At 36.2% G+C, this 17,620-nt stretch overlaps 1 protein-coding gene across 1 annotated transcript; it reads left to right on the top strand.

The window, feature by feature from the left end:
• Nucleotides 1–420: 420 nt before the first annotated feature.
• On the top strand, nucleotides 421–12,624 carry LOC109092901 (leukotriene B4 receptor 1-like). The gene is made up of 5 exons (XM_019106611.2): nucleotides 421–811; nucleotides 10,007–10,538; nucleotides 11,670–11,870; nucleotides 11,952–11,992; nucleotides 12,306–12,624. The coding sequence occupies exons 2-5, from the start codon at nucleotides 10,023–10,025 to the stop codon at nucleotides 12,604–12,606; spliced, it is 1,059 nt and encodes a 352-aa protein (XP_018962156.1). The 5' UTR covers nucleotides 421–811; nucleotides 10,007–10,022; the 3' UTR covers nucleotides 12,607–12,624.
• Nucleotides 12,625–17,620: the final 4,996 nt, after the last annotated feature.

Raw genomic sequence — 17,620 nt, 5'->3', positions numbered from 1 at the left:
CACAATGTCATAAAATGTCTATTTTAGAGCACAGAGTAACGTTTAACAATCATGGAAGGATCATAAGCTATTCACTGAAGAAGGGACATGGTGAAATGAAAAATCTTACCTTATAAAAAAAAAAAAAAAAAAAAAAAAAAGCCGATATCTTCAGCATGGAAAGACACACACCTTTACACTGCTAATACGCATGAGCGGAACAAAAATCACGGCGCAAGGTTCCTGTGCACGCAAGTTATTTTAAGGTGTTTCAGCTGTATGTACACATGTCTCATATATGTGTGTGTGTGTGTGTGTGTGTGTGTGTGTGTGCCCAACCGTGTGCATTTGTGTGTGCGAACACGTTTGTACAAGCACCTGTGTGAGTGCAGGATGCTGATTCAGAAATTACTAAGGCCTGTATCTCGCACGTGCTGTATCTCTACTGGAGGCGTATTGACAGCTGTTTATATATCTTGAAGTCTATTAGGACAGATTATTAGATGATAAGATATGGTGAAGGAAGGAAGGTAGGAAGGCAAGAAGGAAAAATGCCACCTTTCAGAGAGAGAGAGACAGAGACAGAGACAGAGAGAGAGAGAGAGAGAGAGAGAGAGAGAGAGAGAGAGAGAGAGAGAGAGAGATCATGAGGTTGCACAGAATGCAGAAAGAGTCACAAAACTATGTAGGACATAGAGAGGAACAGCAGACGACCGCAGTGAGATCACCAGGGAACTGAATTACTCGTGGAGGAACTAGGAAAGAAAAAAGGAAACTTTTCTGTAAACTTGGTTTCACTTGTCGTTGTTTCAGCTTCTTTAACTCTCAGCAGGTAAGCATCCTTTCCTGCATTCTGATCGTATCTGAGTCGGTCAGTCAGTTGTGGATCAGGGTTAATTATTATCACAGCGAAAGAGATATGAAAACATGCTTTAACTGTATTTAATCACTGAAAATCTTAACACCATATCTAGAAACTTGTTTTTTTTTTTTTTTTGTTTGTTTGTTTGTTTTATGTATACAATACGAAGTTTACATTTATGCGTGTAGCAGATGCTTTATCCAGATCATTCAAGGAATACATTTTGCCAGTATGTGCTCTCTGGGAACTGAACTTATGACCACAATGTTCCACCATCTACCATCTGAACTACATTACTAATTAATTAGTATGATTCATAGCTGTAAACTTTATTAAAAAGGCAGCTTCTTAAGGTATTTTTCAAAAAAAATGTTTTACAGAGGATGAATGAAGAACATTTAACATCCATAGAACTTTTGCATTGCACAGTGAAAACAGTTATTCAGAATTTAAATGTTCTTCACACTTCAAATGGCTGACTGAAAGGTTCTTTGAGGAACCAAAAAATCAAACTTACATGAACATGCCAATCAAGATCTTCAGGATTATTAAGAAATTACAGGGAGGTGAGAAAGATCAGGTTTGGAGCTAAACTCTGCAGAACAGTGAACCCCGAGGGCCAGAGTTAAGAAACTTTGATCTACAGTAGAACCAGTGAGCAGAGAAAGCCTTGATTATGATTTCAATGTAAATACATTTTCACTCCCCATATGCTGCAATAAAAACCATGTACGCACATGTTTAATGATATTAAAAAGCAATGCGTTGCTTTGTATAAACTAAACAGTAATAATTGAGTGTAATTTGATAAACATGAAAGAAAAGCTATAGGAAAGAGCACTGCAGTCTAATGTGAATCTCAGACCTGCCAACCTGTATGCATTTTGACCTCAAAGTACACTGGTATGATTTAACTACGCCAAATCTGGTGATGCCTCTGTCCATGTGCAGTACCCAAATCAAGCAACAGCAAAAGATGAAGAATTCAATAAATCAGAGTTTTTTTTTAAATAATTTCCATGTATTTTATTTCTTTCCAAGCTGGCTCTGTTTGTGTGTATTTGTGAGTTTTTTAATTGTTTAATGCATGAGCAAATGCTTCCCGACTGTGTCGACTAGCAATGGATTATAAATATACTTAATTAGATATGAAAACACCTGAGGTGGTTTTAAGAAGAAGGAAAAACTAGCAGTCGAAAAACTTACAGTGTTTATTGTCTTCAAAATTCAAAGCATGAATCTTCTTTTATTCAGTTACAGCAATAGCTTTGTCGTTATTATTTTTGTCATTATTATTATCATTATATTTCCTGCAGCATCATTGGTTCTATTACTTCTGTGATGCATATGTGGAGCTTCAGTTTCAAACCTACACAACCTACATGCACATAAATATGGTAATCATGTAGTATCATTACATATTACAGTTATATTTATATATCACACTCCCACATTATGCACCCGTGCGATATTTGGGCTGTAGACAGCTGTCAATGCTGTTTTTTGAGTACGATCACTATCAGCAATCCAGGGAAAGTGTGTTTGGGCATCCACTCATGTCAGCGCACATCTCCTCACATATATTTGCTTTTTTTTTCTGTGCACATTACTAAAATGTTGTCATCTGTGTAAAGCGTGTTAAGACCTGCAATTACGTTTCAGGCTACTGCTGTACAACATATCATCTGCTGAATGAACCGTGTGGATTAACATTAATGTTTAGATGTGGTGGGAAGGAAACAAGGGAAATAGACAGGATTTATTCTCGTAGAAAGCCATGAATGTGTATGTTTATTTGTGTAGTATGTGCTGTGATTTGAGTCGGAATCAGGAGTATGTCACTGTACGCAGGTGAAGTCAAGCACTTATTACACTATTGTGTTCCCACCAAGGGCGTGTTTTTTTTTTTTTTTTTTTTTTTTTAATGATCATGTCTGTTTGAGGTGTACGTCTCAGACGGCGACGAGACTCCTAGACAAACACTGCATACAGTCCTAAGTGCGGCCACATTGAAATGGGAATGTCAGAAAGCCAATCCAAGCGTGTTAGAATTCACTTGAGCACATCCCGTTATCAGCCCGTAATCTTTCATCTGATCCCGGTTTTGTACGGGTTTGGGTTTGGTGGAATTAGGAAAGAATTGTGAAAGATTTCTGGAGCACTTTTATGCCAGCAGAGTTCATGTCTGGTCTCGCTATCAGGAAGCGATACATTTTTAGAGAAATTCCAATTTCTGTCCCTTTTTTCCATGGAAATGAATGGAAATAAGTGACTTACTGCATGTTGAACCTGTGGTTTTGCGATTCTGATATTTTCACTGAATAGTGTTGTAACAAACTAATAACTTTTACTATTTCCATTTTTTATAGGCAAAATGTAAAAATTTTGGAACTTTGTGTGTCACAGTTGGCTTTTGCACAGATTTTCTCCCAATTTTCTTTATTTGTTCTCATTTGTTCCCCTCTGCTCAGACGTTATATTTGTAGCTTTTTTCACTTAGGTGTAAGTTTTGAGTAATTAATTGTTAATTAAATGATTTATATCTACTTAACCAAGACATTCTGCTTTCGATGCACTTTTTTTTTTTTTTTTTTTTTTTTTTGCCATTTACCATGCCAAACAAATTATAACCCAATATAAATTGTGAAATATTAATTTTACTTCCTCAAAAATTGGTTTTAGTTCCATAAAACCTTTATATTTATACACAGAGACTTACAGCTTATACTGTTATATCTTGTATGATAATGATTCATTCCTGTTGCTCATTTCTGATTTGTTAAACTGATTGCTTTACGCTCTCCTGAAATGAGACGATACCTAACCTTTAAGCAATAGTGCACTCGAATTGTAAAAATGCGTCTCACTCACCCTCATGTTGTTCCAGACCCGTATGACTGATTTCCTTCTGTGGAACCCAATGGAAATTAATCATATCAATCCAAACTGCTGGTTCCCACACAACAAAAGCAGCTTAAGTTCCAGAAAAGTGAAAAACTACCATAAACAAGTGGTTTCCAGTCCTGGTCAGACGGGCGTAGATTAGGTAAGCTCTGAATCTGAATCAGCTGTGTCAAATAATGAAGCTCTACAGAAGATGCAATGCTGCAGATCCTCAGAATTAAAACCCACCGTCATAAACCATCACAGAAGTCCAAACATATGAGTTTTGCACTAATCATATATTGGTTTCAAGATTCAAGATTCCAGATTTTTATTCGTCACATACGAATAAAATGGCTTTCAGGTTTCAGGTTTTGAGACTGAAATTGAAGGTATTGTATTCCTTGCATGTCTAGTAACTGACTGTGATGTGTCAAGTTGAATAAGCAAAACTATGAGATTTGAAGGCAACAGCAGGGAAACTTCTTTGCAGATGAAAGCAACTTTTTTAAACATTTCCCCTTTTGTGTTACTCATTAGAAAGTCTTACAGATTTGGGGCAAATTAGAGTGAGTAACTGATGACAGCTTTCATTTCTGGGTGAACTGCTGCTTTGATGATTGAAATCGCTATACTCCTATCAATGTCAATCTTCCCTGACCTCTTAATGTTGTGTCTGGCCACAAAAAAAAAAAAAAGAGAGTTGCAACATTAATGGCTAGACTAGACAACTCATCAGTGACTGATGATTAAATCCAAACTGCCATGTGACAAACTGCTCATATTAAGGTCAGGAGGAAATAAAGTCTGCCTACACAAGCATTATTTGTACGAATCATGGCAGCTGGCACAAAACAAGGTTCTTCAGAAATACAGGCCATCAGCCCATGCGTTTGTGCTCCAGTTTCAGGTTTGAAGTGGGTACTGAAGCAGTAACTCAGTGATTGATGGAAATGACTGATGTGGTCTGGTGAAGAGATAAACGGTCGGCTCTGTGGATAGTTTTGCAGTTTTAACCACACCTGAATCTGTTTCTCATGATCTTTAAGACCTTTTCATCTGCATACGTCAGTTCAGTTTTGACAAAATAAAATTTTTTAGGCATCAAATCAAGTCAAATGTTTATTAATGTTATTTAATGGAAGATTTGAAGTGCATGTTATAAAAGCATCACGATGTGCTAATGGTACAGCTCAGCGCATCATTCCTATAACTCCCTTTTGTGTTATTTCATAACTTTGATGACTTAACTATTACTAATTATGTTACTATTATCTTATTTCTTTATTTTTTTTAGTCTCACTGATTTTACAATTTTGACGCATGCTTTGGTCACCACATCATTCCCATAACTCTTTTTTTGTGTTATTTCCTAACTTTGATGACTTATCTATTACTAATACTGTCATGGACAAATGTGGAAATATTATATATTGGCGTTTTGTTGTTTATTTATTTTGAATATTATTAATCATATAGTAATATAATTTGTATTGAAAAAGATTATCTCTTGTAATTAAAATTATGATTTAAAAATATTTAAATTTCTTTTTGAGAACTTTATTTTGGTGCATATATGATTTAATGTTCAGTAGACCTGTGAAACGATACTTCACCAAAAATATGCTTGCCTTTAAAAAAATCACAAATATAATCCCACACATTATGAAAAACTAATAGCACCATGCTGAAATAACAACACTACACCAACTTAAATCAAATGGTGTGTTTTAATGTGTGACATCTTTTTTTTTTTAATGTTGATTGAAAACATGCAGGTTTACCTTTTAGTAAAAACCCCAATCAGCATAAATGATCACAAATCATTTCCTGCATGAACTTCCTGCAGTGATAAACACGCAAAGTTTGTAGGCAGAAGTGGGTCTTCATACAAATACTGGCATGCATCACATACAAAGACTGAGTTTGCACAGTGTCCATTGTCAGTTCTTTAGACTGATTCTGTGTTTTCTAGACTTTCACTTGTGGTGTTCTGTGTCTCTTATCTTTCCTCTCCCCGAGGGCCTCTAATGGACGCAGTGTTCTGGTCGTCTGTGTTCTTTCACTCAGTGTACCGCATTGGTGTCTCTTGAACGGATGGTTTGTGGTCATATTGAGTTGTGGAGATGGACTCCTGTAATCACTTCAGCGAAACATGTTTGTAATGCACCAGAGAGCCTGATAGCGTCTGCTGTATGCTAATGCTTCACTAATGTACAGTAAGTGGCTCTGCGGACAGGATTTTTTCCTCTGACCGCCACTGAGGCGTGCTGAGACTATGACTCTCTGACCTGTGCTGCTGTCTGAAGAACACAGACATCATTTACAGTGGCTCATACCCTCTTTATGAGCGTCTAATATCAAAAATATATCCAAAATGCAAACAAATGTGTTTGCTCTTGACATACATCCACAGACGTTCGGCTGACATTGTAGTTTATCAGTCTTAAATGTTTCACCAATGGGTCACGTGCAGCAAAAAGAAGTCGATTTCTAACCTCTGTAAAAACCTCTCAAGACAGACCAACCATGAAATCTGAGGTTATTAATTGTTGTTATGCTTCCATTGAAGCTGACATTCAGCATAATTTCAACTTCATGTTGTAAAGAGTAATAGTCAAGTCAGTCTCATTATACTCTCAAACTACTTTTAAATGTATGATTAGATATTGTTTTTATTAATTTATGCTATGCACATTAAGTACAGTCCTTTTTCTGTTCATATATATATATATATAGATTATATATATAAACGAATTATATACTGTATATATATATAATATATATATATATATATATATATATATATATGATAGATATATATTATAATATATATAGATATATATATATATATATACAGGTGCATCTCAATAAATTAGAATGTCATGGAAAAGTTCATTTATTTCAGTAATTCAACTCAAATTGTGAAACTCGTGTATTGAATAAATTAAATGCACACAGACTGAAGTAGTTTAAGTCTTTTGTTCTTTTAATTGTGATGATTTTAACCCACCAATTTACTATCTCAACAAATTAGAATACTTCATAAGACTAATAAATAAAAAAACATTTTTTTAGTGAAATGTTGGCCTTCTGGAAAGTATGTTCATTTACTGTACATGTACTCAATACTTGGTAGGGGCTCCTTTTGCTTTAATTACTGATCCGGCGTGGCATGGAGGTGATCAGTTTGTGGCACTGCTGAGGTGGTATAGAAGCCCAGGTTTCTTTGACAGTGGCCTTCAGCTCATCTGCATTTTTTGGTCTCTTGTTTCTCATCTTCCTCTTGACAATACTCCACAGATTCTCTCTGGGGTTCAGATCTGGTGAGTTTGCTGGCCAGTCAAGCACACAGACACCATGGTCATTTAACCAACTTTTGGTGCTTTTGGCATTGTGGGCAGGTGCCAAATCCTGCTGGAAAATGAAATCAGCATCTTCAAAAAGCTGGTCAGCAGAAGGAAGCATGAATTGCTCCAAAATAAACAGGTGCAGTGACTTTGGTTTTAATAAAACACAATGGACCAACACCAGCAGATGACATTGCACCCCAAATCATCACAGACTGTGGAAACTTAACACTGGACTTCAAGCAACTTGGGCTATGAGCTTCTCCACCCCCTTCCTCCAGACTCTAGGACCTTTGGTTTTTCCAAATGAAATACAAAACTTGCTCTCATCTGAAAAGAGGACTTTGGACCACTGGGCCAACAGTCCAGTTCTTCTTCTCCTTAGCCCAGGTAAGACGCCTCAGGAGTGGCTTAACAAGAGGAATACGACAACTGTAGCCCAATTCCTTGACACGCCTGTGTGTGGTGGCTCTTGATGCCTTGACCCCAGCCTCAGTCCATTCCTTGTGAAGTTCACTCAAATTCTTGAATCGATTTTGCTTGACAATCCTCATAAGGCTGTGGTTCTCTCGGTTGTGCATCTTTTTCTTCTACACTTTTCCCTTCCACTCAACTTTCTGTTAACATGCTTGGATACAGCACTCTGTGAACAGCCAGCTTCTTTGGCAATGAATGTTTGTGTCTTACCCCTCCTTGTGAAGGGTGTCAGTGATTGTCTTCTGGACAACTATCAGATCAGCAGTCTTGCCCATGATTGTGTAGCCTAGTGAACCAAACTGAGAGACCATTTTGAAGGCTCAGGAAACCTTTGCAGGTGTTTTGAGTTGATTTGCTGATTGGCATGTTACCATATTCTAATTTGTTGAGATAGTGAACTGGTGGGTTTTTGTTAAATGTGAGCCAAAATCCTCACAATTAAAATAACCAAAGACTTAAACTACTTCAGTCTGTGTGCACTGAATTTATTTAATACACAAGTTTCACAATTTGAGTTGAATTGCTGAAATAAATGAACTTTTCCACGACGTTCTAATTTATTGAGATGCACCTGTATATATAAATTGGTTCAAATCAAAATCAGTACTGCTGAACATGTTTTTGTTATCTATTGACTTATGAAACAGATATCATTATTAAATTAAACAAGTTCATTTGAAAATATCAGTTGATCAGTAAAATGATGTTCTGTCAAATCACTGTGTAACGAGGAAAAAGAACTCTATGTACTATTGAAATTATTGTATTCCAGTAACTTCTTACTGGATGCATATTAACATTATTAACTGGAAACAAACAAACAAAAAAGCTTCAGTTATACACTTTTAATAATGGCATTTTCACAGTTATTATATCCATATTTATATAAAGATACACATAGTACGGAAGAGGATTAGGGCCAAGCAATAATAAAAAAATAAAACCATCTCGAGATTAAAGTCATTATATTGCGAGATTAAACTCTTTAAATTTCGAGAATAAAGTCGTTGTGTTTCGAGAAAAAAACTAGTTAAATTTCGAGAAAAATAGTCGAAATAATCGTGAGAATAAACTCATTTAATTTCGAGAATAAAGTCGTTGTGTTTCGAGAAAAAGTCGAAATGAAATGTAGAGAATAACGCATTCGATCAGTGTTCATTGCATAGCCTACAGTATATCTTTCAGTAACAAAGAAATACTATCAACTTTATCTAATTATGACACAATAATAATTAGCACACGAACTTTAAAGTGAATTTGCAAGCGGCAAGGTCTTTTTAGAAGAAAAAATCAGTCCAATTTGCGCGATGGTAGGCTACTCCCTTTTTGTCCAACATGAAATGACAACCAGAGGACAAATGCAAGGTTATCGCTGGCTTCACCTAAATGCACTCTGGCACTTGGACAGCTATGATAAATTAAAACCGTACGGCATTGCCATTAATGGCGTGTAATGTAATGTAATGAGTTTATTCTCAAGTTTGTATTTCAACTTTTTTTCTCGAAATTTAACAAGTTTTTTTTCTCGAAACACAACGACTTTATTCTCGATATTTAATGAGTTTATTCTCAAGATTGTATTTCGACTTTTTTTTCTAGAAATTTAACGAGTTTAATCTCGAAACACAATGACTTTATTCTCGATATTTAATGAGATTATTCTCAAGATTGTATTTAGAATTTTTTCCCGAAATTTAATGAGTTTAATCTCGAAACACAATGACTTTATTCTCGAGATTTCTTGAGTTTGTTCTCAAGATTGTATTTTGATGTTTTTTCTCGAAATTTAACGAGTTTAATCTCGAAACACAACGACTTTATTCTCGATATTTAATGAGTTTATTCTCAAGATTGTATTTCGACTTTTTTTCTCGAAATTTAATGAGTTTAATCTCGCAATATAATGACTTTAATCTCGAGACGGTTTTATTTTTTTATTATTGCTTGGCCCTAATCCTCTTCCGTAACATAGAGTGTTGTTGATTACATTTCAGTACTACTTTTATTCAGCAAGGACACATTGAAGTGAGAGTAAAACATTGATTTCTATTTCAAATTAATCTGTTCTTTTGGAAGAATCCCGAAAAAATAAATAATGTTTTTCATAGAAATAAAGTAGCACAGCTGTTTTCAGCACTGATAATAATCAGAAATTTCTGCTTTCGACACAGGAATAAATGACATTTTATAATATATTCACATAGAAAAACATTATTTAAAATTGTAATAATTGTTCATAATATTGCAGTTTTTACAGTATTTTTAATCAAATAAATGCAGCCTTGGTGAGCCGAAGAGACTTCTTTTAAAAACTTAAAAATCATATTTATTCTTTTGACCAGTAATGTAAGTCATCATTTTGTGATGCCACAACCAGTAAACATATGAAAATAGTGTTTTTAAAACAAGCTAGACAGTCACTGAAACTGACAAAACATTCTTTTTTTAACTTTAGATTGCCCGTCACGATCATGATCAACGGCAGTGGAACAATCACCGGCGCAGCAATCCTCGGCCTCGTGTTCCTCCTCGGCGTCCCCGGGAACGTCTTCATCATTTGGAGTATTTTGGCCAGAGCGCGGCATCGCTCCATCACCACCCTCCTGATCCTAAACCTCGCCTTCGCCGACGGCTTCCTCATGCTGCTGACGCCCTTCTTTATGGTGTATTTGGCTCAGGGCAGCTGGATTTTCGGCCAGACGCTGTGCAAAATCCTATTCTACCTCTGCTGCGCCAACATGTATGCTTCCATATTTCTGATCATGCTGATGAGTCTCCACAGGCTGGTGGCGATAGTGTGGGCGAAGCGCGTCGGCGCGCTGACGAACCGCAGGATGCTCACGCGGGTGCTGGTGGGACTCTGGGTTCTCGCTCTGGGACTCTCTGCACCCGTTTTGGTTTTCAGGGCTCTCAAGGTCAGAAATGAGACTGTCAATGTCAGCAATGAGATTATCTTGTGCAACTGCCAACACGGACACCATCAATATGTGAGTCTTTTCAGACTTGTCAGATTCTTTTCTTTTCAGCTCAAAACATATTACATGCAAATCCAAGAAAAAAAGCACACTGAAATAAATGAAGCTCTTCAACACACTCACATAATGCATACACACTCAGTAGTTCACCCAAAAATTACAATTTGTAGAAAATCACCCCCAGGCCATCCAAGATGTAGATGAGTTTGTTTCTTCATCAGATTTGGAGTAATGTAGAATTGCATCAGTGTCTCAGCAATGGATGCTCTGCAGTGAATGGGTGCCATCAGAATGAGAGTCCAAACAGCTGATAAAAACATCACAATAATCCACAGCACTCCAGTCCATCAGTTCATGTCTTGTGAAGCCAAAGGCAAAAAGTTTATAAGAAACAAAAGCCATCAAGACATTTTAACTTCAATCCATTGCTTCTGGTCAAAACACAAGTCCATAATCCATAATAACATTTCCTCCAGTGAAAAACTCTGTCTCCAGTTGTCCTCTCACATTAAAATCCACACATATGTTTGTTTAGAGCTGTTTTGGCTTGTAAACATTGTTAGATCTTTGCATATTTCTTTCCTGATTCAGATGAGATTACTTTTTTTTTTATTATTTACTGGATGAAGTAATATTATGGATTCATATTTTAGCCAGAAGCAATATCGAAGAACATCTAAATTATTGGTCATATTACAACCTGTAACCAGTTGCAGTCTGATATTACAAAGAGTTGGGATTTGATTTGCATAAAATGAATCACAGTTTGGATGTGCAAAATACAGTTTTGGTGTAATCTAAAAGTTAATTAAGCCCTATGCTCTTGTAGAAGCATCTTTAGCTGCTTCTGTTCTGGGAATGTTTTTATCAGGACATTCTCCTTGGAAAAACTACTAAGGCTCTCTGAGGTTAATTGAAAGGAGAATTGTTGGTGAACGGCTGTAACTGTAACCTGTAACTGGGCCTTTCTGAGTTGTTCAGGTTCTGATATTTATTATATCATTCTCGTTTGTAATCTGTCCAACAAGCCTTCTGGCAGACATATTTTTGATAAGATGAAGGACAAAATTCAAACATCTAAAACAGTGTTTGTTCATTCCCATTACGGCTCTGTTATTTCATGACAGTGTTGTTAATCTGCAGGTGGTGATGCAGTATGGCACTGAAACATTACTGGGCTTCTTGTTGCCATACGGCGTGATCATAGGCAGTTATGTGTGCATTCTGCGGAGAATCCGCCAGACGCGCTTTCGCAGACACATCCGCAGCGAGAAACTCATCCTGGTGATCATCATCACCTTCGGACTCTTCTGGCTGCCGTACCACATCATAAACATGGTGCAGGTGTGTGTCTGTTCAGCAAACACTCTATTTCTCAAATGTACAAAAAAAACAAAACAGCTTAATCGTATTTTCCTCACACAGGTGGCTGATGCTTTACAAAAGAAAGAGCCACCAAAAGAAAAGTGAGCAACTTTAAACACCAGGACCTCAGCAGCTCTAAAATGAAGATCAACCACTCATGCCAGAGTCCAGTATCTCTTAAACATATTTAATTAAGCTGGGCTAGTTCACATAACTTTTTCTATTAAGTGTGATTAACTTTTAGTAATGTTTGAGTAAAATTCTATTGTAAAGCACCTCTGATAAGACAATATTGTCATTAGTGCAGAAATCCAAGGCAAACGTATAGGTTTTCAAATTGCTCTTTTATAGCGTCTCAGATTTTTATAGCCAAATAAGCATTAAAACACTAACCAGCTGTTCTTACTTCAACAGGTGGATTCTGCGAGTGCTCACCTCTACCGTGGCCTTTGTCAGCAGCTGCATAAACCCTGTGCTTTACACCTTCGCCGGTAAGTCGTTCATCCGGCGCGATGGTCTGGCCTTCATGGCACGGCTGTTCGAGGGAACGGTGCTGAAAACGACGCGGAGTGTCCAGTGCAGCAACCAGAACAGCCGTGACCGAGAGAAGAAGACTGACGAGGGAGAGAGTCTCAAAGACAAAGACTCCGACTCCTCCACTACTGCTAACACGAGCTCGGTTATTAAAGTTGTGCCACAGAAACATGGTAAGTGAGCATCTGGCTGCGGCTTGTTATGGTTGTGTCAATGTAAAGTGGTATGTGAGTTTTTGGATGTGTTGTGTTGTGGGTAAATTAATGTAAGGTTGTGGTTTTTTGATGTGTGTTGGTCAAGTTTGTATTATAAAATAAAAACTGTGTACCCAAAAATAAGAAAAAAAAGAGATCAAGGAGCCCAGTGCCTAAGCCAAACCATCACCAGACTGAGGACTGAGATAGCCACGGGGTTTTTAAAATCGACTAATGGGCTAAACAAGGAACAGGTTCCAACTGTTAAAAACATGGCAGAGAAAGTCCACAAATCCAACAAACAAAGAGTTGTATCTATTCCAGTGCTTTAAAAGAACCACTTCATGTCACTGTCCAGTAGATGCAATCATGCAACTAAGACAGATGATCCATTCAGGGCTGCGTTTCCCAAAAGCATCGTAAGCCTAAGTTGATGGTAGAACCACTGTGTCAGGGTTCCCCTCTGACAGTTCTGTCTGAGTTGTGTTGTGTCTCACCACATGGCAAGCTTTCTTTGTGTTTGCCATGTGCTCCTTTTGCCCTGCCTCCTTGTTTCCCATTACCACACCCCCTTGTTTAGTGCTTGAGTCCTCTTTTTTGTCTGAGTGTTGTCACCAGGGGCCCGTTTCAGAAAGGAGGTTAAGGGAAAGCTCTGAGTATGTTAACACTGAAATGAGAGAAACTCTAGGTTTTCCGTTTCAGAATGGGAGGTTTGTCAATCCTGAGAAAGCAGGGTAAGTCAATCCCGTTTCTGAAAGAGCGGTAACTTCTACTCAGAGTCAGTTACCGTGGTAACTAACTCTATGAACCTAACCTGGGGTGCGTTTCCCAAAACCATAGTTGCTAACTGTTAGCAACTTAGTTGGTTGGTAATGGGAAATTGGAAATTGGGAAACGCACCCCGGGCAGGGAGCAGGGTTTCTTCGGTAAACCCAAAGTTTATTTTTCAGTCTCCTCCCCTTTTTAAAGTGCAAGCGATGTTTAAATACCTCCTTCATTCATGCACGCTGAAATACTTCTTTTATTAATAATTATTTTATTTTTTTTATTTCTAGTTATTTTATATATAAAATATATTAAAATCAAGACGGATTTTCTATATAAGAAGTCTTGTTTCCTGGGGGATCTTAAGTGCATTTTACTTAAGTAAAATTATATGCCAGTGTGGTAATAAAAATAATCTTAATGCAAATGGAAAACAAGATTATTCGGAGTATCTATTACTTACTGCAAATCTACTGTAGCTCCGCCCTCCATTAAATATGACGGGTTAAATATGACATGTGTGAATAACGGCTTTAATGGTGTAGGCAGTAATGTGTTGGTTGCGGAGAACTAGCTTGTAACGCGATTGATGGGGTTTGAGTCTGGCTTTTGCTGAGCTTGTTCTTCTCACTTTTCTCATCACATATTACATTACAATTTATTTTCAATAAAAATGAAGGAAATTTTTTTAAAAGTGGAAGTAAAGTGCCTAACGAATGTTTAATAATGATAAAAATATTTATAATTATAATAAATATAATCATTTGCAATCTGTTATTATTGGATCCTGCAATGTAAACAATACTGAGGTGCAAATGTATCTGCCAGTATAAAGTATAAATAGCATCAAATTATTATTTACACTTAGTCAGTTGCAAAGAACTGCTACTTTTACATGGTAAATAGAATCATGATTTTCACTAAATGTAAATAGCATCTAGAGATATTTGCATTAAGCCTACTGTAAATAGGATCTGCTGTATCACTAAGAAAGCAGGCTATGTTAATTCCACTTAGTTTAAATAGCCATTGTCATATTTTTCTTACCCTATTGGCAAATCATTTGTAAAATAAGAAAAAATGCACTTAAATTATTATTATTTTATATATATTTTTTTTTTGCCCGTGAGATACCATGAAAATGAATAGCCTATGAGTTCAATAACCTACCGTTCTGCCAGTTTTTACCTGTGATATTATAACAGTGATAAGAATTAAACTTGTATTTTGTATGAAGTATGCAGACGTCTTTTTGGCGGGAGCTGTTGCCATGGTGAATCGTAATATCGGAGCTCCATTGATCATGGCTTTTCATAGTCGTGGTGCACGTGTTAAACTCAGAGTCCACCTACTCAGAGTTCACTGAACTTACACAATTCAGCTGTTCTGAACATCTCAGAGTAAGTCAACTCAGAGTTCAAGTATTAACTCAGAGTTTATTGAACCTCCTTATTGAAACAGGCCCCTGTTCCTCATGTCTCAGATCCCAAGTTTATATCGTGCTCTCTTTCCCTCTTGTGTTGCCAGTTTGTCTATTGTGCTGTGCTGTTCTCGCAATAGTCTGTAGTGTATTGTTAAGCTGGTTTATTCATTTTGTTCCTGTGTATCCTTGCCCTAGTTTAATATTCTTCAATGTTTTCTGCTTTACTGAAATTCAGTGCTGAAATTTAAGGGAATCTAATGTCCAGTTACTGTTTTCTTTCAAAAAACAAACAAACAAACAAACAAAAAAAAAAAACAATTCCATGACTTCTGATTATCTATCATGACTTTACATTTCCTGATGGCTCCAGATTTTTTTCCAGTGCTAACCCTGGCTAATATCCTGTTTTACTCTTTGATGTGTTTAGCTTTTTATTTCATTTGTGAGACTTTAATTTTTTGTTTGAATACTTTGATTAGTAGCCAACCTAGTTGTGACTGGTGACTAGTACTGCAGTTTGTTTACACCAATGCTTGAAATAAACCTCTACAGATGTATCTGCGGCCTAATAAAATGTATGTAAGCAAGCCTGCTGTGAGTATCCTGTGTTCTTTTTTTCATATTATACTGGATCTCATGTAGAATTATAAATAAAGTCACAAAAGTAAATGTGCATTAATTGTGCAAATGTGTTCTTTTTTTATTAGTAGTATTTAAGCTTTTTTAAAACATTAACATCTTTCTACATTCACCTGTTTGGGAATCACCAATCTCCAAGTACTAACAGGTTATAAGAGATTAGAGGTATAAGTGCACCTAAGAATAACAACTCTATCATTATTTACTCACCCGTTCGAAGCCAGTATGAACAAAAATCACTGACACATTGCTCATAGCATCTTCTACAGACGAATGAGTCACACAACCGTGACACAACATGAGAGGGAGTGAATGGACCTGCAAAAGCACAAGTCAAATACAGAACAAAAAACAGAGCGTTGTGTAACAGTTTTAGGGGATGTGAGAAAGAACTACTACTAATAATAAATACTATAAATATCATAAGCATACACTGTGTCTGTTCTTTGACCATATGTTGCACTGAAAAACAACCTACTTTCATGTCATATGTTTAAGAATGGTGTGTGAAAGCATCCAGAATGTCAGGATCCACAGTGTTGTGTTAATCATGTTTAACATTTGAAAAAACTAGATACTAAAGTATAGATTTTGTACAATGAAACCATTTCTCATATTCAGCATTTTTGGACAGGGATACCCAAACATTTTTGTCAGCCAGACTCTGTTCTCCCAACTCCTCCGGAGATTATCTTCTGAGATTTATTAAAGTTAGAATTTCAGTAATTTAAGAATTCACTTTCATGTTCACCGTTCTCTGATGTCAGTTAATGGTAAAATGACATGCAGGTTAATAAATAAAATTTTATCTTTTTTAGGAAGTATTTTATTTTGACTCTTTATGGCAAATTAAAAACAAAAATTCTACTGTAGATTATATAAATATTAGTTGCAGTCAATAAATGATACTATGACTAAGTATCTAAGTATGGAAGTAACTGGTTTATGAATAAAACTCAAATTCAAAAGACAAGGAAACTTTCAAAACAATATGTGTATGTGTTTTTCTTATATTTTTCTATTACTTTTCAATTATGGCAATATTTCGTGTTAAAATAGAGTCAATCCCTTTTAAATCCAATTTTTGAAGACAGATTAGCTCCGTCTGGTGGGAGTAAAAAAGAAAAACCTCTGCAATTCATTGGTTTAGCCACTAGATTCCTATGGAGCTCTATATAAAAGATTTATAAATTATCTAGCTGTTTTTTAGACATAAATGTTAGTGTGTAAGTCAGTTTTTGTATTAATTTTACTACATTCAAACCTGAACACAAAGAAAGGCATTTTATTACACATAACATCACACACATTGGAGTGTGTCTGTTTTGCACTCTTGAAATTTTAAGAGTGTCACCTCTTCATTGCTGTGCACTTTTTTTTCTGCATCGTGAAGGATTTGTAGATTTTACACACAAAAAAAGTCTCTGTATTTTCATATTTTTGCATATTTCCCATTTATTTCCAATGGCAGTCATTTTTGACCGTGAACAACACAAGTGTGACTATTTATTTACTTATTTTTATGACCATTTACCTTTTTCCATGATTTTTATTTTTTTTGTCCTCCCATAGTGACTGCCATAAATGTCAGCGAGTTTCGTATCATTCCGATGAAGCAGCAATGTTTTTACATTTCAAAAAAAAAAAAATTTCCAGTCTAAAATGATCAAACAATACCAGAGGCAGTGGCTGCTGGTCAAGGGGGGAGCTGGGGAGGCCCCCCCACCACCCTCAGGGTAGCCAAGGAAGAAGCCTATTTCAAAATGTTAAAAATAAGTTAAATATATATTTCAAAATAATCACAAAATTGCATTAATTAGTCATACTATTTGACTGGTATTCATGTTAACACCTATTAAAATCAAAAAAATGTTTTGACTCTTTTGCAGTTAATGCGTAACAGTTCAACTTTGTTACCTTTTAAAAATAATCCATTAAACAAGTTGTGATTTGAGGAGCCTGCACCAATATTTTCAGTTCCATTCTTTTGCACGTTGTCAATGACACGCCCACATTATGGTAACTAATGAATATTCATGTAACTCCTACCACTGGAACAGCTTTTGACTGGAGCTGAATATTACACACAACACTGAAACTGGACTTGGACTTGGGCTGGATATAATTTTTACATGACGAGTGCAACTCAATCGGGAGGGATCATTTGAAGATTG

This window comes from Cyprinus carpio, chromosome A7 (genome assembly GCF_018340385.1).
Source record: "Cyprinus carpio isolate SPL01 chromosome A7, ASM1834038v1, whole genome shotgun sequence".
NCBI classification, from domain to species: domain Eukaryota; kingdom Metazoa; phylum Chordata; class Actinopteri; order Cypriniformes; family Cyprinidae; genus Cyprinus; species Cyprinus carpio.
The sequence above is the reverse complement of the archived record's forward strand: the minus strand, read 5'-3'. Positions and strand labels throughout refer to the sequence as shown.